Genomic DNA, 22,210 nt, shown 5'->3' on the forward strand with positions numbered 1-22,210 from the left:
TTTTGCAAAAGCTTACGGGTTTCACCACATCACCATGAGCTCATATTTTCCACAGTCAAATGGTGAGGTTGAAAGGGCCATGAGAATCGCAAAGCACATTCTCAGGTAAGAGGATCCTTTTCTAGCTCTTCTAGCTTACAGAGCTACACCCACCTAGGGCACAGGCCCTGCGCAGTTGATGCTTGGACACCAGCTGGAAACACCGGTTCCTGTCCTGGAAAAGAAACCTGAGTGTTCTGATTTCTCAAAGGTGAGAGTAACAGACAATATGGCGAAATCTAACTACAAGCTTTATTGTGACAGACGTCATGGTTGTCGACCGTTGCTTGAACTCAAACCTGGAGACCCTATTACAGTCAAAACGGACAACTAGAAAGGCTGGAACCAGACAGCTACAGTTGTTTGTAAAAACACAACTCAGAGATCTAACATAATTCGCACAGAGAATGGAGACTTGAGAAGAAACAGAAATTATCTCCGTTTCTGCAACCCATCTTCACACCAATATGAGTTCGACAAAGAGAGAGGTGTGGATGAAGAACAGACACAAGCTGAACAACATCCAAGTAATCAAGATCAAAACGTAGAGCAAGACATTCCAGAACAACAACAAAAAAAGTTGTTACATCCAGAGGAAGAGTTGTTAAACAGCCTGGATATTTGAAAGACTTTGTAGTTAGTACATAATTACTACATGAGGCAGAATAAATCTCAGCATCTATGTGGGTGTCTGGTAGTCTACCCGGAATCCCTAGATAGTCACTCATGATTCTAAAGAAGATTTAATTGCTTTAATAAGATGTTTGAAAGAAGAAGACACTGAAAGCTGTTTGTTTATTATGTTTATTAGTATTGTTGGGGAATGCTCACATTTGAATGCAGAATAATATTTGAAAACAGGGGAAGATGTAATGACAGTTTGAGAATCTGGTTATATACAGTAATGTATAGAGCAACTTGTACCTGTTGTGGTATGCGTAGCTAATGAGTATATACGGTAGATGGGGAGTCAACACAGAGTGCGTTAATGCTGCTACATGTTGCACAGTTGTAAATAACAGGAACAAAGTAACGCTTGTATCGCCACATTTATACATTACAGTTTAGCTGTTTACTATATGAAGTAGATAACTGGCGAAGTTTGTATTTAAAGAATTTCCATTTACTTGTCCAGGAAACCAGGCTATTATCATTAACAATATCGGAAACAATACCTTTGACCAATTTAATATAATCTTCATTTCCGAGAAGGTTAGAGTTATTATTATTATTATTAAATTTTTATTTGACATGGATATCACAGTTACATTGGACAAACCATATGCACTTGCTTAAGTGTTAGCACACATGCTAATGCTAATTAGCACACATGCTAATTTTCAACATCAGTCCACAGGAGGCTTTTCATAAAGCAAAAAAGAAAAGCTTTCTGTTTATAGAGTTTCCCTAGAAATATGTGGGACTGTCACTATTCCTTAACACTTGTGTGGTCACAAGGATTTGCTTGTTGCTGCAGTTACATATTTTGTTTTGGCTACAATATAGCCAATATATTTATATTTTATATATAAAATATTTATATATAAATATCAATATATTTACTTAAAAAGGTGTACACCCAGTCTTTGCTTTATATATATTAGTGCTGTCAAAAGCATCCAACACACACACACACACACACACGTGTTTGTATATATATGGCAATTTGTCTGTAGAGGAAATTGCTATAAAAAAATATATCCCCTGTTTCACAGACAAGGCTTAAGTTAGTCCAAGACTAAAATGCATGTTTGAGTTTTTTAACTTGCACTAACATATCTTAAAATATGTCAGAGCCGTTGTTTTGTCTCAAGATGCACACCAGTAGAGGTTTTTTTTTTTTTTTTTTCCTAGGGTACATTTATAAAAACTTAAATACCCTAACTGAACTAAGGCCTAATCCTGGCTTACTCTAAGCCCTGTCTGTGAAACCAGGCCATAGAAACTGTTGTCATTAAATATTGTTTTGTTCAGAAAAAAAGAGTTTAAACAGGAAGGTTAGGTATAAAGATTGAACTCAAGAGATTTCCTGACCACTATGTTACTTCAACAAAACAGCAGGTTTTGCTCTTTGGGGAGCTTGAGGTTAAAGAAGCACAGATGTGCACATATGCACTGAAGTCATTAGTATGCAACATTTATGGCGTGTGGAGGCTGGTAGCCCATGTTCACGACTTGAGTTGGCTGGTTAAAAGCTTGTGGCTGCTGGTGTACTGGGTTGATGGTTTGGTTAATGACCACTACGGAATGCCGTCGAGCCTTCAGCTCTCTTGCCATCTGACACCAGACGCACACAGGGCAACAGGTCACCACACAGCAGTCATCTTGTATCGAACCCTTAATGAGAGAAAATAACTTTAAATCTAAAGTGATGTGAAACTGAGTAGTCTAAAAGGGGAGGGTGGGTGAAACATCAGCCCATATAAAATGGGGACACAAATTTGAGCCATGCAACATCTAAATATGATATAAAGCTATTCATTTTGTATTTCCTAAACTGAAAGAGAGTACTTGAACACTACTAGAAAAGACTTTCATGTTTTGTTCTACAAAAGGTTATATTCATTAAAACCTCAAATGTAAATTTTAAAGTCTGTTTAAAAAAAAAAAAAAAAAATTCCAATTCGTAAACAAATAAACTCACACCACTGTGGTAGTTTTATTCAAATACAGAAAAAATGCATCATGGTTTCCTCAAAAACATTAAGCAACACAACTGTTTTCAACATTGCTAATAATCAGAATATCATTGCTAATAATCAGCAAATCAGCATATTAGAATGATTTCTGAAGGATCATGTGACACTGAAGACTGGAATAATGGATGTTGAAAATTAATTTATTTTAAATAGTAATAATTGTCAAAACTGTAATACAGTTAATATTACAGTTAATAAATACTACTAATAAATAGTAATTACCTTAATGTGGTACCTCTCTCTCATACTGCTCCTCATGGCGAGAGTAATGGGGTGCAACATGCCTCCAAAGCATATCTCCAGCAAGGGGAGACAGAGACACTCTCCAAAATCCTCACTGGTCTTACACATGAGGCAGTATGTACACCAGAAACCACAGCAACCTGCCACAGGAAAACAGATGTCAAAAGTTTATGCATTCAGATCATACGCAAGCGCACATCCTCAAACACAAATATCACACAGCTGATTTTCATCATTTCTCACATACTAACATATGCCTAACTCTATATTATACTTCCAGTAAATTCCCTTTTTCTCTCTCATCAAACACTTACAAATGCCCATGTCTTCGCAGCAGTCACACACTCCGCTGCTCCACTGGTTTAGCCTCAAGATATCAGTGGTCACAACCATGGCTGGCTGGACACTTACAGCTGAATGTGTCATCATCATTCCACTGAGCTGGAAAAACACATGGGAAAATCCACAGACAAATAAGAATGCTTGTCTTCAACATATGCTTCTAATAAATACATATAAATAGATATGTATTTATTTATAAAGGCATGTGTTTTAAGTTTAATACTAATAAAGTAAGCAATAATTAAGGTCTGAGCAGCGGTGCTGTATTGTGTATACAGTCATGGCTGAAGAGCATGACTGTGACTTGTAAATTCACAATACAGCACAGCCTCTCTTACTTATATAAAAAAATAGTCCCTGACATTTCTTTAATGGGGAAAGGGTGTGGCTTCAAAATTAAAAGTGAATGAATGACGCAGACATGCAGGGGTTACTCATACTTCATTAAATTAATAGTAAACCGTTTTTGCTGAAATGCATAATACATGGAACAGTTTTGACAGTATATTGTTTGTTTATGTTGCAAAGGGTGTTGCCAAGCGCCAAATGTACGAAAGAAAGTTTCTTTCTCAAGAGGCTGGTGAACCGATCATCTCTTCCTACTAGATAATTTATTGCGTCAAATAAACATGAATGAACATGAGAAGGAAAGTTGTTTCAAACACGGAAAGACGTCAGTACACACCATTTTTCAAGTTCAAGTCCACCAAGGTTAATCTTCTAACTCCTGACTGCTTTGTCGGACAAAATGGCAGAATTGGCGTTATGATTGGTTAGATTGCTTGTCAATCAAACTCCCAGCGAAGGGTCAATTCTGATATTTCCTTCATTATTATTTCTTATGTTTTCTGTATGTATAATTTATGGACATATCATTTCTGTTCTGTTTCTTTAACTGCCACGCCCACTTGTTACGCGAGATTTAATGGATTCAGGCAGTAAAAGAAGGGAGAAACAGTTTTCTTTCCGTTGCTATCATTTATGGATAAAACTTGTTTAAACGTTTAAGGAAACACAAGACAAAGGTTTAACAAGTGTAACATTATAAAATACAAGAACCAACAGGATTTGTGTATATTTTTGTATATTTGTGTTTTTGATTAAACTCGCACTTGTTTACGGACTTTGGACTGAATTCTGTGATGAGTAAGAACCCAATTTTCCTGCTGCCAATTTTGCATCTACAGTGCTCCAGTGACGACAATTTTTTTGAGAGAAATTGCTGAATTACACTTTTAAACGTAAGTATTGGGTTTCAACTTACTCAAATATCAAATAATAAAAATGTAAAATTAAAAGAAACCCTTTAAAGCAGTTCAAATGTTGACATATCTTTCTAAGATGCGATTATATACAGAAATGGACCATGGTGAACATATTTAGACAGTTTGTTAGCCCTGGTTAGTTTTCAGACAGTTGTACAAGCATTAGTCACATCAACAGCAGCTGTCACAGTTGCTAGGCGACAAGAACAGTCCTCCATAGGCTAGACCACCATTTAACAATGCTCAGTCTGACCTTTGTGGCCTTCGAAGGCATGGCCTTTTAAGTTTGAGTCCTTCAAAGGATGCAGCCTCTGAATTGGGACACAGAGATTTCCATCAGCGATTCCGAGGGAGGGGCTCTGATGACATCCCAAATGTCTGTTTCATTGTTGGAAGCGTAACTTGTTGTAGGGGGTGTAATGGTTTATAGTACTGAAATATTAGGCTGCTGTCACTTTAAGACCTAATGCACAGATCCTAAGCACTGATACTGATACACAAACAGTTGATAGGCCCCACTGACTTCTATAGTATTGACGCAGTTGGACATGCTTGGCAAAAACGATGTCAATCACCAGTTGGCCGGTAACATTTATGAATTCTAATAATGCAGAACATGAATGTAAACAAACGTGAACAACGCTCGGGATATCGTCACAAGAGTTGCCTTGGAAATTTAAATATACAAGCGCAAGAAGATGCGAAAAGAACTCAATTCGTTACTCACACGGTGTGTGGAAAGTTTTTGTGCACACATCCGAAGTGCGTGCCCAGAAAGCTGCATCTGCGTGAATACAGAATTGAGCTCTGTTTCGTGTCTTCTTGTGCTTCAACGGACAAATTCACACAAAAAAAAATTATGTTAAAAAAATATCAGTCTCAGCGAGTATCCTAGTAAACTAAGTTGGTTATGGCTTAAAGGGATAGTTCACCCAAAATCTTTCATCATTTACTCACCCTCAAGTTGTTCCGTCTGATGTTTTATTTTATTTTATTTTTTTTATCTGCTGAACACCAAAGAAGATATTATGAAGAATGTAAGTAACCAAACTTACGATGTTACGATGTTGATGGGCCTCTTTGACGTCCATAGTATAGAAAAAAAAATAAATAAAAAAAAAAATACTATAGAAGTCAATGGGGCCTATCAACTGTTTGTGTATCAGTATCAGTGCATTGGATCTGTGTATTAGGTCTTAAAGTGACAGCAGCCTAATATTTCTGCTGCTTTCTGTGTTTTTAATGTTAATCAAACAACAAAGCACAAAGAAAAAACATTCATTGCTCTTGACTGAATAACTTTTGTAACTTTAATAAGGATTAGTTTAATTTATACAGTGAGGACTATCCAATGTTATTTTACATTTGATAAATGTATTCAGTGTCTCTACCTGATACCTGCTGTTACTTGTCTTTAATAAAGTTTTAAATTTATATTAAAATTATAATATTTATAGCTGATAAAAGTCACCAGCAATTGGAAGATGTGGCCAAAAGTTGAAGCAGTCATAGCCATGCTTTATTGTAAATAAAACACAGATATTGACCAATCAACATCAAGGAACAGAACTATCTGTTTTATAAACATTATTATACTTTGGTAAAATTACATTTAATTATTTGTGAGGATTTTCCAGTTTCAATTTAACCTGAACATGTCAGATAAAACAGGACACTTTTTAAACCTGTTCTGATGAATTACTATTTTGAGTTATTATGGCATAAACCCTATCATACCACAGTTAATATCAGGATATGTATACTGTAAGTCTGCTTGTTGCTAGCACAGACATTAGATTACATATGGTAGACTATGTCTAACCCATCCACAGCTGACTGGTTTTTACATAATTTTACATTCTCGTTGGATTATAAACTTAAAATCACTGCCCCACTTTGAATGACAAAACAGATAGCAGTGCTAAAAGTTGATTAATCCACATTGGATTTAGTTTTGAGGTTGTAGCATCACAAAAACTGTGCGAGAGTAAAAATAGTTATCTGTCCCATTTTTACATAGCTCACATCATCTAAAATTAAGTATTTACTGTGAAAACTTTATACAAGTCGGACGGAGAGGATTTAAATCGCATCACATTAAATAGAGACAGAAAAGAGCTACATGATTGCTTTTAGTCTTAAGTCTTCCATTATCCAATACCTCCACTACAATTAGAGATCACGGTGAAAGCAAAAAAAAGAAAAATCCCTTCTCCACCCTCAGGGCAAGTCTGCTCCCTCACCCCAGAACAGAGGAACACAATGCAAATTTCCACTCCTTTTATTCTGTCAAAGAGTATCAGAGCATAAAGAGGGGGAAGGAAGAAGTAATGGAGCAGTATGGTTGCCAATGACCAAGAACAACATGAAATGAAAGCACATAGGTGAGCTCAGGGAACTGGTTTTTCATATACTTTCCCCCCTCATTTTACTTGTAAATGGCCTCCACAGGTTCTCATATGTCACAGAGAGGAAACATTCAGCATAATGCATTTGAAAATGCAAAAGAAGTGCTATAGAAAATCGCAAGAATATGATTTTTAAAGTATCAAGAGGTGCTACTGTCAAATACAATTAAAGCTGCAGTGCCTGGACATGCTAAACTAATACTAATTTGAAAAACAAAACATAAATTTACATTCATACACAACTTTGTTGCTGTGCAAAAGCTAAACTAAAAGCAAAAAGTCCTAAAACATCTGAAAAACAATCTAATAAAAAGTCATCAGATATAGGAACAGTTCAGAAATGGAATAAAAGTTCAGAAACAGAAAAGTCACAAACCTAGAAAACAGTGTACTTGCCTGAAGCCTGGTCTTCAGGGGCTGTGTATGAGATGTGTGTTGATGCACTGCTTTTCACAGCAGGAAGGGAACCAAAAAGCTGTAGGTGGAGCACCTTGTGCATGACCACAAGTGATTACAACAGACATGCGGACGTCACAGCTATGAATTGTCAAACAACCCCTACTCTTCACCATTATGAATGCAGCATAATAGAAAAGCAAGTGCATTTCTGTTGTGATCAAGGAATTTAAGACAATTATTAGATATTGTTATTCATATTGAATATAAACCAGTTAATGACATTTATAAAAGTTAATATTATGATAACATTAATCTTTGATCTTTGTTAAAAGACTTGCACAGTAAGCCCTATGATGTAACACATCCTGGAACAAAACCGGTCTGCAGGCACTGAGCAGAATAAAGGTTTGCTAGACAACAGCATGTTTAATGTAAAATGTAAACACAGCTATGTACATGGTGATGAATCAGTAAACATACAAAGATTAAAACTGCTCTGGTAATAAAATACATTGTCTCAATTGCCTGTGACATCTGAACCTGGGATCAGGTTCTAAACCTCTTTTATGCATTTTAGCATTTATACACGCAAACACAATCACTATTATAATTCTGTGTTGTCCTATCTCATCTGGTAAAATAAATTGTGTAGTCTGCCTCTTAGTCAAGCTATTCAAAAATGAAACATGATTTGAGAGCTTAGTTTGTATTTGAATGTATGAGGCACTCCCACATGGGCTTCATAGTTTCTCTCGATAAGTACACAAGAGCTAAAATGCCTGTTTTTATTTAGCAGTGGTTAGCAAAGCTACACAGTTTCACAATGCTGGCAATAAAGGAGCAAATTTATCAGCTAATATAGTTCTTTCCACAATCACTTTTTTAAAGGCCTGAATTCAATGTTTTGTTTGCGGTAGGCATTTTGTTCATAACCTTGTAAATGAATGATTTCCCTAATAAATATAAAAAAGGAAAATAGGCACACAAAAAAATTAAATCATTTGGACAATTTCTGTAGTTTGGTGAGAAGACAATAAAATAACTGCCATTTGTCAAGCTAAACCACTCAACTCTACTGACACACACACACATTGTTGGGGATAACATGTCTCAGCTTCAGACGTCACACCCACGGACCGTTGGATGAACGTCTGATGTTCAAGGCATAAAAAGAACTGGTCAGGGTCCAAGCCAAATTTCATTCATTTTCTCCAGATCATCAAGGACTACAGCACTTGTTCAGATAATAGTGTCAATAAAGAAAGCAAAAAAAGATTTGTATATTTCGTGGATACTTTTTTTGATTGTTTTGTACACTCTTATTTTTCTGTGCATATCTGTATACTGTTGTATATTCTGTTCTGTTCATAAAAAAAATAGAAGTCTGATGTAAAAGTTACACAAATTTGGAAACGCTTCGGCAGTTTCAAAGTCATCATCTGATTGGTTGAATAGATTACCTCAGGGATGACGCGTTTTTGTAGGCCAACCCAGAAGTTAGCGGCGCACGGGTTCCCTCGGTTAAAAGCCTATGCATTTTTCCCATAGACTTTTGGAAAATCTCAGAAAATAAGCTCTGTGTTTAACAAAGGGTTATAACACTTACACGTTTTGTCTATCAAGATAAAGCTAATAAGTTAAAACAACATAAATACATTTTGATGCCTAAATAAAGTGGTCAGATATAAAAAGCTAACAGTAGGCTATAAACGGACTACAGCACACCATGGTGCGGATCAACGTCGTCACCACCAAGCGTCCTCAATCTTTATTTAGAAAACAACGTTATTTAAAAACATGTTCGCTGATTATGATCTGTGCTGTGTATGAATACTTGAGAAATGAGAAATGCTGTCCAAATGTCCCATTTTTAATGATGACGTCTAAAGTCTCCGCCAAAGGAAGTAGTCCCTTTTAGCAATTTGTTAGCAACCGCTGTTTTTAAGACACAGTAAAAGTTTAAAAAAAATCACAAGCGGGTTATAACTGGTGTGTTTTATGTCATAGATCAAAACATGAAAATATTTAGAGGCTTTGTTAACCACAGACCTTATTTCAGGCGATTTAGCAAAAACCCATTCAAAAAACCCATAGACTTGATGGCATTGGAACCGGAAGTCCTAAAATGTTAACTCGCTTCCGGGTTTTTTGCCTACAAAAATGCGTCATCCCTGAGGTACTCTATTCTCAAGGATTTTTGGGAGACTTGTGTGTTGCATTCTTTAAAGGTCCACCTGTAAACAAGGCGTGATGCCAAACCCCCTTGTGACAACCCGAGTGGTGGCTCCAGAAGAGTGGTAATACGGATGAATCATCTCTCTCTCTCACACACACACGTTTGTTTTGCTATCATTCCATAGGCGTAATGGTTTTTAAACTTTACAAACTGTACATTCTCTCCCCCTACACTACCCCTACTCCTAAACCTACCCATCACAGAAAACATTCTGCATTTTTTACATTTTTAATAAAACATTGTTTAATATGATTTTAAAGCTATTTTTAATAGCTCACTCATGAAATGTCCTCATAATTCATGTTTACGTGGTAATACTAGTGTAATACCCATGTCATTATACAAATTTGTGTCCTCTTAAATCACAAAAACACGCATTCACACGAAGGACATGTTCATTCATTTAAGGTTAATCTATTTAAATTTCCCTCTTTTGATATTCACATTCATTTTGGTTTCAAACTCGATCACTCTAATAACCACACAAAACAAATAATATTCATTGGTTCTTTATTGTTAGGTTTGCGTGTTTACATTTCGCAACACATCTTTATATACATTGTTACTGATTTGGAGTGCACACAAATTAGTTATGTTGTATCTGTTACCTCTATTTTGAGTTTAAGTTTACCAGTGATGTGTGACAATGATCTTCAGACATGGTCCACTGCAGCCGCATCCTGGTGTGATAAAAACTAGAGCCCAGGCAAGAACAGAGAATTTAAGCATTGTTGGTTTTAAGCGCTGAGGTTGCCCAGGGGAGGAAGAAAAGTTTATGTCTTTATTAATTTATGTAGTTGTACATTTATGGTATTTAATTACATTTTGCTTTTCTTTATCTTTTCTTTATCTGGCTGGGAATTCGCTGGGCAGATCGCGGCAGCAGCTCAATCCAGCCGCGATCTGTTCACTTTCATGGACAGATTTTGCCATCTCGCCCAGACCACGGGCCTGTTGCACCAGCTGTGCGTAAGTAACAATGTAGCCTAGTTTCGACGTAAATGGGCACTAAGTTAGAACTTACGCACTACTAAATATTTTTGCGTTGCACCATTAAACTTAGTTTAAACATAACTATACGTTCTACACTCTTAAAACAGATATGACTAAATATTTACGGAAGCCACTGTCCATGAATAACGGTCGGAATAAGATGTCAGCCAAATTAGATCACATCGATGAGCTCGTAATTGATCATGAAGAGCCGCAAATTCGCCAACGAGTTTTCCGAGACATCATCCGTTGGATATTTATGATGATGTCGACATATATGCTCGTTTGCACTTTAAAAGATAGGGAATAATGCGGATAACGGACTTGAAAGCGTCTGATATTCAGCACGAGACAGACAGAAACGGCACTCTCTCCCCAAGCCTTCAAGTGTGTGTCACCTTACGTTTTTTTGCAACTGGATTGATGCAAAATGTAGTAGGCGATTGCATACAGATTCATAAATCTACAGTATGTAGAGTGATCCGCAGGGTGTCACTTGCCTTGTGTCGCCACATGAATCTATGTGTGTATGCAAAGCATAAACCCACAAAATAAGAACAGGCAAAAATTCCATGCCATTGGCAGTTTCCCTGATGTACTTGGCTGCATTGACGGACCCAAATCAGGATAAAAGCACCCACAGTAGATGAGAATGCGTTTGTGACCCGAGTTTATGTTTTTTTTTAAACTGTGTTGCGAGATGGCCAGGTTCAAAGCACGACAGTTTCATTATAAGATCAAACATCTTTGAAAAATTAGATTCTGGGGAGTATTGTGGCATTATGCTGGGTGATTCTGCCTACCCACTTAAAAAGTGGTTGATGACACCATACTTAAACCCTTCCACACAGGCAGAGGAAAAATTCAATTCTCATACCAAAACACGGAAAACAGTGGAAAGAAGTATAGGTGTATTAAAAAGGAGGTGGTCATGTCTTCATAGGGGTATGTGACAGCAGATTTTAATTTGTTTGATTATTTTATCAGTTTAGACAGGCTAATATTTCAGATAAAGTTTTGAATACACTCCAAAAGTGCTCATTAGGAATTGCAGTGGAGCCAGAGAGAGCAACAAGGGTGATAGGAGCATGCAGACAATTTCAAGACCCAGAAGTGCAAGAGGGTGTAACTGTCAGGCGTTTCATCACACAGAATCATTTCACTTAAACTACACTATAACACAAAATTGTCCTTTTTATACAGTACTGTTAATGCGGTTCATTTGAGCATGTCTGAACACTACCATCCGAACCCTGGTGCGCACTAAACAAGCGGACAGAAGGACAGAATCCTCATGCATTTCGATTTTTCTTGTCATAGTCATGAGTTTGCCCATCACAGGCATCAGATGCATCTCTCCATGCAGCAGATCGTTTGTGTGTGATGGATGTATTCCCGCCGGTGTTTTGACTCCTTTACACATTTTACAAGCTCTTCACGAGTTCCCAGCTGGCCAAAATACCATCACATGCATTGCAGACTACACACACACAACGAGCGCATTTACCTCAGCAAACAGCATTGATTTGGATGTTTGGTAAGTTCCGTCTCAAAATAGGCAATAAGTCATAAAATCCGGCCAATCAGGTTGTGAATGTATCCCTATGCCTTTAGGTTTGGTATATTTTGGTTCGGTGATAAAATGGCTAGTATGAACGTTAATCGGACCAGGACTAAATGTTTTTTTTTTTTTTTTTTTTTTTGGTTCGGACCAAATAAACCAAACGAACCAAACTACAAGTGTGAACGCACCCTTAGTGGACAATATTTAATAGTATTTTACAATTTTACAACATGCTTTACATTAAGGCAGTTTGCACTGAGCACCAAAGCAGCTTCTTCTTCTTCTTTTTTTTAAACAATTGGATCCAACCATATGTGGATTAAGGGATATTTCACCCAAAAATACAAATTCTGTCTAGAAAGAAACTCATACAAGTTTGGAACAACTTGAGGATGAATAAATGACAAGTTTTTATTTTTGGGTGAGCTATCCCTTTAAGACTCATATAGTTAATCTGACTATAGATCCAACAGAACATGTCATGTGATTAATTTGAATCTAGTCAAAAACTGTGAAATATTGCCCATCTCTGCCAGTGGGATTGTTCAAATCATTCAATATAATGAGATGAGAATCTTCTTTCTCGGTCAGGATGAACTTCTGTCTCAGCGGTTCATGTTTTGTTTCTCTGATTATCTCCTAAAATTCTGCTAGCTGGTGTTTTGTTTTCTCAAGTTCATCAAGGATGAACATTCATATCCCGGCAGACAAGCTTTCTCGGCAACAGTCTCGCCCTGGGGAGTGGAGAGTCCATCACCAGTCGGTTCAGCTGATTTGGGAACACTTCAGGGACACTCAGGTGGACTTGTTTGCCTCCCCAGTCAATTCCCATTTCCAGTTGTTTTTTCTCCCTGACCGAGGGCACTCTCGGCACGGATGCTCTGGCACAAAGCTGGCCACGGCTCCTCAGCGAAGACTTAAATGCGAGTTGCTCTTGCTGCTCCTTATATACCCACACGATGCAAATATCGCAGACCAAGGTACTCAGCATACCATTGGCTTGTTTTGTTAACACTCGAAGAAAGAAAGAGAAAATGAATGTCAGAAACAGCTGAAGATCCCAGTTTTTTATTAGTTATTTAAATGTAATGTTGACATCAGCAGTGATATTAAAAGGCAGATCATTCCTCAGTACTTGTTCCAGTAATATGTCAAGCTTCTTTTCAATGATCATTTTCAACACTAGATGGCCTCAATGTATACGGTGTTGACATATCAAGACAATGCAGTTGAGAGAAACAGCACAACAATTAAATAAACATATTAATACTTATACATATATTGTGTAAAATGTTGTTTTCTGTCATTCAAAAGCAGTTTTTAAGCAACAGTGTTCAGTTTCAACAACTTAAGTTTATCCATATAACACTTTTTTCACCACAATAAATACATGCACACGATATAAAACATTTGTTTTCTCTTATTTTAATTTTCCCTGGTACTTGGGTATAAATAATACCTCTTTGTACATTTGCAAACCAAATATAGATCAGTTTTCTCTTTTTAGTTCTCCAAAAATTGATCAAAACAAACAGCTATTTTAAAAAGAAAGGCAATAACGTAATTCACTTTACATTCACTTTGTATTAAAGTGTATAAAGAAAAATGTACTTGTTTTATTAACACCATTTGAATAAGTAGTTATGCGTAAAATGACAATTCTTTTGGTCAATAATGCAGAGCAAAAGCAGAGTTTGTAATCTTACATGTGAATTTATAATCAAGAAATATAAATGAAGTTTAACTATAGCTAAATTATATTTATTTAAATCTTTTGTTGATGGAAACAAAGTTTTTATGACAATTGAATGTTTAGCGCTTCAAATCAATGAGATTTCTCATTTCCTTCATATTAACCAGGTTGTTTTGCTATTCTCTCTATTGTTTTAGTCATTTCATCCATGACATTCTGTAACTGAATCATTTCTATCCACATCTGAACGAACGCCATCCTAACTGGCAGAAGTCTGATCCACTGAGTTCCCATCAAACTTGACGTCTGAGACTGTATCTGCGCAGCCAGAACACTAATGTCATAGATCTGTATGAAGCGCACTAATTCACTGGCAGATGAAAAATAGTTACTCAAATACCCGACATCATGCTGTGGGTTATTGAGGTCTCTCAGTATTTCATGAACTCGCTGACTGATGTCTCTCATCTTGTCGGTCAGAGGGGTGATTATATACTGAAATGTTAAAAGTTCAGCTTCAGTGTCTTGTATAAATTTGTCCTGCTGGCTCCTGATCTTCTTGTTCCAGAGTTTATCACTGATTGCAGCTCCTGAAAGCACAACTACTGCTGATCCTGTGATGAGAGCAGAAATGCCCAGATGAACTGGAGCTAAAACTAACCCCAATCCCATCATGAATCCTCCAGCTACTTCCACATTCCCTGCATTAGTAACGGCTTCAGAAGCACGTCTGAAATCTTTTTCAAATGTGCTGATGAGAAGACACACTCGGTCCATCCTCTGCTGGATCTGAGGGAAATCTCTCAGATAGAGGGCGACCAATTCATTTTCAAGATGATTAAACACAGATCTAGAGGGGAAAAAACTGTTTAAATAAAATGTATTTTACAATTTATAATACATGTTTCTAATAATACTTACAATTGCTGAAATGTACATTAAGCAATTTTATTTTAATAGTTTATGATATATACACAAGTTTTGCTCATAAACCATAAATCAGGTAATTGATGAATAAGGTTTTTAAAAGTGTAAAAAAAAAAAAAAACATAATGGAGATATAATTAATTTTGAAGTTTTATTAAGTGTTAACAATGAGATTATGTGGTTTTTATAATCAATTAACACTGCTTTTGTCATTTTTTACAAGATGGACAAAATATGTCACCAAAAAATCGGTTTTACAGAATGACACTTTTGGTTTTACCAAATGATGATATTTTCGAACAATGCTAACAGGCTGGTTTCTAGATAGCTAGCAAAAGGACAATCAAACATTTTATATTTAGTACAAGTTTTTAAAATGTTAAAACATTTTCCATGTTTATAGCGGTTGTACCGAATGACCTGATGTTTCAGGACATGCTTAAGATTAAGTGAAAACATGAATTGAAACATGAAAACATGAACCGCATGACTTGATCCCAAATGGTCCCTTTTTATTGGATACTCCGAATTACATCAATGAAATTCATTTTTTCAGACATTCTTTCTCATAACAAAGCAACGACTTCTACACTTAATTTTAATGCCATTTTGTGTCAGGGTTCTGTCACTTCAGTCTTGTTTATTTCTTGGTTTTGTGACAGAGCTCTGACACTCCCGTTCTTGTCGTGTTTTTGTGTGAGCGTACGGTCTCGAGGGTTCGGATCCCGGCACTCGTGTCTAGTTTGGTTTCGGTTTCGTGTCGGGATTCGGACACTCGCGCTCCCAGTCCTGTCTTTATTGTGAGCGCACGGTTTGTGTGTACTTTCACTTGCCGTGCACTCTTGTCTCATGTTTTGTGTAGCATGCGGTTATTTCCACCTGCCGCGTGCTTTCATGTTTTTGTCTTGTGTTGTGTAGCACGCAGTCTGTGTTTCATGGGCTGCGTGCTCTCATGTTGTCTTGTTTTGTGTGAACACGTGGCTTATGAGTTTTCATAGTCACGTGTTCATGTCTCGTCTTGTGTAAGCACATGGCTTGTGATTTGTCTTCATTGGCCATGTGCTTGTAGGCTTGTTCGACTTGATGCAGCGCCGCAAAGTCCGATCGGCGGCTGACTTGAAGCAGTGCATGCCGGTAAGAAATGTTGTCCGACTTGAGACAGCGCTGAAGTCATGTGACTGTGACGTATGGCTTTAAAGTACCGCGAGAGCGATTCGAGATCAGCCGCCTGAGTTAGCCAGCAGGTGTGTTCGACATCGGCTGCGGCTGGATGCAACCGATCGGCGAGATTAGCCGCGTGCAGGCGGGGAGGAGCTGAAAACGGAGACGTGAAGTCGGACACTTTCTGCTTCCCGTAGTGACGCTCGCGCTGCGTTTGCATCGGTTTGCATACTTTATCACAGCTGAAGTGAAATAAATGCAATATTTGACTAATACACTGATGTTTCAGTCTGTTTTTACAAGAATAAAGTTCAACATAAGCATATGTTATTTAAATAACAATGTAGTGGGGTCTTTGTTTTTTATCCGTTTTATTTTGATAAACATGACACAATACAACATCGCGACTACATGAAAAGAGCTTTAACTGTTATAACAACACAGATTTTTGAGCATTAGTGGAGATGAAGGCGTGACAATAAACACGAAACACACGTGATCGTTGTCATGCGGTGAATCCGGCCAATCATGAAACAGCTGTGTCGTCATCACAGCTCGTGCAGCTCCTCTTGAGAAATTGCGCTGGCTAACTCAGGCGGCTGATCTCGAATCGCTCTCGCGGTACTTTAAAGCCATACGTCACAGTCACATGACGTCAGCGCTGTCTCAAGTCGGACAACATTTCTTACCGGCATGCACTGCTTCAAGTCAGCCGCCGATCGGTCTTTGCGGCGCTGCATCAAGTCGAACAAGCCTAGCGCAATTTCTCAAGAGGAGTTGCACGAGCTGTGATGACGACACAGCTGTTTCATGATTGGCCGGATTCACCGCATGACAACGATCACGTGTGTTTCGTGTTTATTGTCACGCCTTCAGCTCCACTAATGCTCAAAAATCTGTGTTTTTATAACAGTTAAAGCTCTTTTCATGTAGTCGCGATGTTGTATCGTGATGTTTATCAAAATAAAACGGATAAAAAACAAAGACCACACTACATTGTTATTTAAATAACATATGCTTATGTTGAACTTTATTCTTGTAAAAACAGACGCTGTAAGCAGTACATAAAGTTTTGAATGAAAAGGTCTCTGAAACATCAGTGTATTAGTCAAATATTGCATTTATTTCACTTCAGCTGTGATAAAGTATGCAAACGCAGCGTGAGCGTCATTACGAGAAGCAGAAAGTGTCCGACTTCACGTCTCCGTTTTCAGCTCCTCCCCGCCTGCACGCGGCTACTCTCGCCGATCGGTTGCATCCAGCCGCAGCCGATGTCGAACACACCTTGTGTCTTTAGGCTTGTTTGAGATGCGCCTAGCCTCGCCTGAAGTTCAGCCGAGAGTAGGCGGCAGCAGTGAGGGGAGGAGTGAAAAAAGTGCAGGCAAGACGGACAATTCTCCGTTCTCGTAGTGCATCAGACGTGTGCGAGATTAAGGCGGATATCACGTGATTCACACTTGTGCGCTGTGTTGCTGATCAACTGGATGTAATTTACGTTCTGTTGCTTTTATATGAAAACAAACATAATGAACAATACACCCAAAGTACTTGATATTTATTTCCATTCAAAGGATGTGTGTATCAGTCAATTTTATTTTAATTAAAGACATGTTTTTATATATTTTTTATAAATATGATAACAATCACATAACCCATAGAGAGATCGCACTGTCAGAGACTTTTGGAATATTCACACATAATTTATACACATAAAATCATGGTATTTTATTAGTGTATTAGTGTTTTAAAATCAAACATTTTAAAAGAGATCAATACATCACGGTTGTTTAAACCAATAAGCTTTATCCTGTGTCGTCATCAAGTCGTTTCCCATCATGCTTTTGGTCAGCGCAGTCGGTGGAGAGCAACTGCGCTCGACTGCAGAATCCGACACGTCCGCCTCGCCCTCGCGAGAGGTTTTTGACACACGTCAGCATGACATCAGAGCAAGGCGGACCACCCTCGGACACATTTCTAACCGGCATGCATCTCGCGGTGATCACCGGTGATCGGTTCTGCGCAGAATTCGCTCATCTCAAACAAGCCTTTTGTTTTGTTTGATGTGAGCACATGGCTTGTCATGTGTTTCTTTGTGCCATGTGCTCTCATGTCTATTGTCTTGACCCCGCCCACCTTGTTACCTCATTATTGGTTGATTTTTCTCCACCTGTCCTCCCTCGTTACCTGCCTTGTTTGCTCTCCTATTTATTCTCCTTGTGTTTGCAGTCCTGTGCTGGTTCGTTGTCATATTTTCCCTGGTGTTTTCGTCAAGCCAAGTCAAGTCAAATCATGTCTTGTTTTTTGTTAAGTCTGTTTTCCCCCACGGGGTAGTTTTTGTTTTATTTTTTTATTATTAATAAAAGCCCTCTTCCCTGCATATTGAGTCCTCGCTCCTTCCACCACCCACCCTACCTGACAATTTTGCACTATGTTGATTTATGATGTTATAAAAAATAAATACATTTATAACATTTTAAGATATTTTTATCACAAATTAAATGGGTGTATTGGCCTTTGGACGGTTAAGCCGAATGACCTTTTGACACTTCAAAATCTTTAAAATATCATAAATATAATTAAAATCTTTTGGATTCAGTAAAAGAGATCTAGTTGTACTGTTTTACATACTTTGTCATATCTTTGCTTTTTATTATTGGCCTTTGGACAAAAAAAATGACCTGTCACGTCATTGACCCAATCACATTTTTATATTAACAGATAATTAATGCATAAAATCATTCTCTTACATCATTCTGGGAGGTTTCTCTTTGCTCTTGCACTGACGCTTGCGTTTGTTCCTTTTTATTTTTCTTGCATTGACTCTACAACACACCGTCAGAGCTGAAACAAGCAAACACAAGAATATTGGTGCTTTATGGGAGAAATTCACAATTATACAAAAAAAAAAGCAACAAAAAATTGTCTATTATAAGTTAAGTCGACTCATAAATCAGACAAGGCTTAAGCTAGTCCTAGATTAAAGTGCATGTTTGAGCTGTTTTAACTGAAAGTAACTTGTACTGACATTTCTTTAATAATTCAGAGCCATTGTTTTGTCTCAAGATGCACACCAGTAATGTGTTTTTCTAGTGAATGTTTATAAAAGCTACTTAAATGCCCTAATTGAACTAAGGCCTAATCCTGGTTTAGGCTAAACCCTGTCTGTGAAACCGGGCCTAAATGTACTAAATTACAAATTAGATATATAAAATATAAATGCATAAATATACTGTGCCCTTCAACCATGTACAGCTGAAACACTTTTTGAATCCCACGAAAGAAGCACTTCTTTGCCACCTTTGCAGTGTAAATGTGGCGTAAGAGTTAAAGAGCTCTTTTTTAGAGTACTGACTAAAGACCACAAACATCAAAGTTCAGTTTTACAGACATAAAATTACAAGCTATTTAACGTTGAATGGACCTGGTGAAATGAAATTCTTACACTTTCTTCCCCAAACCTTTGCATTAGAGAACCATATGTCCATAAAATTGAAACCAAGCGAAGAGGATGTTACTGTGCATGTGAGGAACAAGAATCATGGGACAGGTCTGATTCACACTCATGTTTCAACTGTTCCTCATTTCTAACCATGCACAATCTAAACAGCTAAATCAAACAGTAACAAAAATACTAAAATAAAACAACTACATGTCCTAATTTCATTTACCGCTGCGTTTAAATCTTTTATTTACCTCCATGACTCTGTGACTCCATAACTTCGTCCATCTCTGATCATCTTCTTCTGCATCTGCTTGAACCGCACTTCAAAATAAAAGTCTCTTTAGGACTAATAACTTGAAACAGGGCAAAAATCTAACTGTAAAACAAAATAAACATAACTAATATTTAGAAAATATGAATAAACATGCATAATACTATATAAAAATATATTTAACTAAAAACTACCCAAATAACTTTTTAAAGATGGAGATTTGTTGGTGGCTGCAAATAAAACAAATGAATACATTGTTGAATGTTGAATTCAAAATTAAAATCCTCAAATATAAAAGATCAGAAGTTTGCTCAAAATGAATGCCTTAATCATAAAAAGTAAGTAAGAGAGAAAAGCAGGTGAGCAGATGAAGATACTCTGACCTGAACACATCTAAATGTAGAGATCTGCTCACCTTGATGAGGTAGCCTAATTTCATTTTCTACCCAGTTATATAATTAGTGTTTTCTTAGATGTATATAGTGAATTTAGTTTTATTTTTTTTATTTTTTTTTATGATAAATATATTTGAGCTAAACATAATGCTGCTGTCAATATCGCGTCAGTATTATTTCCCAGTCTTATGAGGATGTTTCTGTACTGCTTGTCACTGTCCACCAGATGACGCTCAATAGCAGGTGAGGTGACCTCTGACCTTTCTGAAAAAAGTGAATTCACCTTTATATCCCTACTCGCTGACTCTCATTACACTTCACTCATTGTAAATATTAGAGTAGACATTAATTTTTATGTCCATAAGCAAATTTCTAAACTGTTTCCTTTATTTTTTTGATATCATCATATAAACCCAGCAGCTCTTCATGTTTCCTGCATTCAGTAAACAAGAGATGAAGATCTGCAGAGTTTATGAGATGATAACTTAGAAATGGCAGTGAAGGACAAGAATCACCATTAAATACTGAAACAAACCTGCACCTCTCTATTTTTTTCATGTATAGTTGTTACATAAGCTGTATGGAATGAGTGTGTGTGTGTACGGGTTGTGTGTATTTGTTTCAGATTTCAGTGGATCCACAGCCTGTCATTCTTCACTAAGGAAGCTGACGTCCCGGTTCATGCTGCCAATCACGTTACGCCACAAAAGAATTATAACACACTACAATTCAGAGACAGTGATATTGTAATGTAACTAATTACTTTCAAATGATAGTAACAAGTAATAAGTAATGTATTACATTTTGGAAGAAACTTGCCGAACACTGCTGATCTGTGGCAAGAATGTACGTTTAAATTTAAGTTAAAACAGCCACAGGACAAGTGCTGTACATGAGTAAGAAATAAAAACAACAATAGTAATAACAAAGATAATAGAAACAAAACAAAAGTAGAGATTAACAAGTATTAAAGGCTAAATAAAATAAATGAGTGTTAAGAAGAAATGTAAAAACTGATAAGGAAGGAGCTGCTCTAAGATGGACAGGCAAGCTATTCCACAGTCTCGGCCCGCCACCGAAAAGGCTCTTTCTCCTCTGCGTTTTAGCCCTGAACAAGGGACTGAAAGTAAGTTAAGATTACCAGATCTTAATCTTCTGGGAGGGTTGTATGGACACAGTAAATCAGACAGATAAATTGGAGCAAGGTTATTTAGGGATTTGAGAAGAATTTTAAAATTGATCCTGAATTGAACTGGAAGCCAATGGAGCGCTTGTAAAATGGGAGTGGCATGGTCATATTTATGACTATTCGTTACAAATTTAGCTGCAGCATTTTGCACCAGTTGAAGACGAGCAACCTGGGTCTTTGAGATACCGTAGAGGGTAACACTTTAGAATACTGATCCTTCATTAATGAATAACTACACAGGAACAAATGAGTAATGCATTATTAACACTCTAGTAACTACTATTAACTAACAAGTAACTCTGATGAATGAATTAGCAAGTAATAGTGCTCAGTTGAAGGTGGTAGTTCACTATTAACTAATCAGTAACTACTGTTTGTTTCATTCCTCCTAGAGAACTACTAAGAACTACTATATACAGGTTCGTAATTAATGTGAATAATGAATAATGTATAATTAATTCTAGAGTAAAGGCCTTGGTAACCCACTAGTAATGACTAAAGTATTACCAAATACTTAAGAAGGAATTACTAATTATTTGAATCAGTATTCTAAAGTGAAAAGCATGATAACTTTCTAGTAACTACTGAAGTCATTGTAAACCTTTGAGGTTTTTGTAAAGTATTGGATAGTAATAACTCAAGAGTTACTATATAACTCTAAAGTAACTACTTCTTATTTGGATCAATATTCTAAAGTGAAGATCATAGTAACCCAGTAGTAATTACTTAAGTGTTACCAAATATATCATAAGGAATTACTGTACAAAAACGCACAAAAACCTCAAAGGTTTACAATGACTTCAGTAGTTACTAGAGAGTCATCATGTTTTTCACTTTAGAATACTGATCCAAATAATTAGTAATTCCTTCTTAAGTATTTGGTAATACTTTAGTCATTACTAGTGGGTTACCAAGGACTTTACTTTAGAATTAATTATACATTA

The 22,210-nt window shown here is 36.9% G+C and overlaps 2 protein-coding genes across 4 annotated transcripts; both read right to left on the minus strand.

Annotated features, from left to right (window-relative positions):
- Positions 1 to 834: 834 nt before the first annotated feature.
- Positions 835 to 7,450, minus strand: LOC137030265 (cornifelin homolog). Of its 2 annotated transcripts, none has more exons than XM_067400470.1 (4): positions 7,373 to 7,450; positions 3,296 to 3,422; positions 2,961 to 3,121; positions 835 to 2,376 (listed from the first exon to the last, which is right to left on the minus strand). In XM_067400470.1, exons 2-4 carry the CDS (start codon positions 3,411 to 3,413, stop codon positions 2,164 to 2,166), a joined length of 492 nt encoding a protein of 163 aa, XP_067256571.1. In that variant the 5' UTR covers positions 3,414 to 3,422; positions 7,373 to 7,450; the 3' UTR covers positions 835 to 2,163. The 2 variants fall into 2 exon arrangements, with proteins under 2 accessions (XP_067256571.1, XP_067256570.1); XM_067400469.1 differs by having other exon boundaries at positions 7,393 to 7,444.
- Positions 7,451 to 13,241: 5,791 nt separating this feature from the next.
- LOC137030457 (uncharacterized) lies at positions 13,242 to 19,720 on the minus strand. Of its 2 annotated transcripts, none has more exons than XM_067400785.1 (3): positions 19,663 to 19,720; positions 18,717 to 18,810; positions 13,242 to 14,731 (listed from the first exon to the last, which is right to left on the minus strand). In XM_067400785.1, exons 1-3 carry the CDS (start codon positions 19,694 to 19,696, stop codon positions 14,041 to 14,043), a joined length of 819 nt encoding a protein of 272 aa, XP_067256886.1. In that variant the 5' UTR covers positions 19,697 to 19,720; the 3' UTR covers positions 13,242 to 14,040. The 2 variants fall into 2 exon arrangements, with proteins under 2 accessions (XP_067256886.1, XP_067256885.1); XM_067400784.1 differs by lacking the exon at positions 19,663 to 19,720 and adding an exon at positions 19,412 to 19,499.
- Between the last annotated feature and the right edge of the window lie 2,490 nt (positions 19,721 to 22,210).

This window comes from Chanodichthys erythropterus, chromosome 11 (genome assembly GCF_024489055.1).
Source record: "Chanodichthys erythropterus isolate Z2021 chromosome 11, ASM2448905v1, whole genome shotgun sequence".
Lineage (NCBI taxonomy): Eukaryota > Metazoa > Chordata > Actinopteri > Cypriniformes > Xenocyprididae > Chanodichthys > Chanodichthys erythropterus.

What these genes read in the sequence shown, in the direction of transcription:
- LOC137030457 (XM_067400784.1), bottom strand. Translation starts at nt 19,454, where the DNA reads ATGGACATATGGTTCTCTAATGCAAAGGTTTGGGGAAGAAAGT. An exon ending in AAAGGTTTGGGGAAGAAAGT is followed by an intron (nt 18,811 to 19,411) that starts GTAAGAATTTCA and finishes TGCTTGTTTCAG; the next exon opens with CTCTGACGGTGTGTTGTAGA. An exon ending in GAGAAACCTCCCAGAATGAT is followed by an intron (nt 14,732 to 18,716) that starts GTAAGAGAATGA and finishes TTTCCCCTCTAG; the next exon opens with ATCTGTGTTTAATCATCTTG.
- LOC137030265 (XM_067400470.1), bottom strand. Translation starts at nt 3,413, where the DNA reads ATGATGATGACACATTCAGCTGTAAGTGTCCAGCCAGCCATGGTTGTG. An exon ending in CTGCGAAGACATGGGCATTT is followed by an intron (nt 3,122 to 3,295) that starts GTAAGTGTTTGA and finishes TTCCTGTGGCAG; the next exon opens with GTTGCTGTGGTTTCTGGTGT. An exon ending in GAGAGAGGTACCACATTAAG is followed by an intron (nt 2,377 to 2,960) that starts GTAATTACTATT and finishes TCTCTCATTAAG; the next exon opens with GGTTCGATACAAGATGACTG.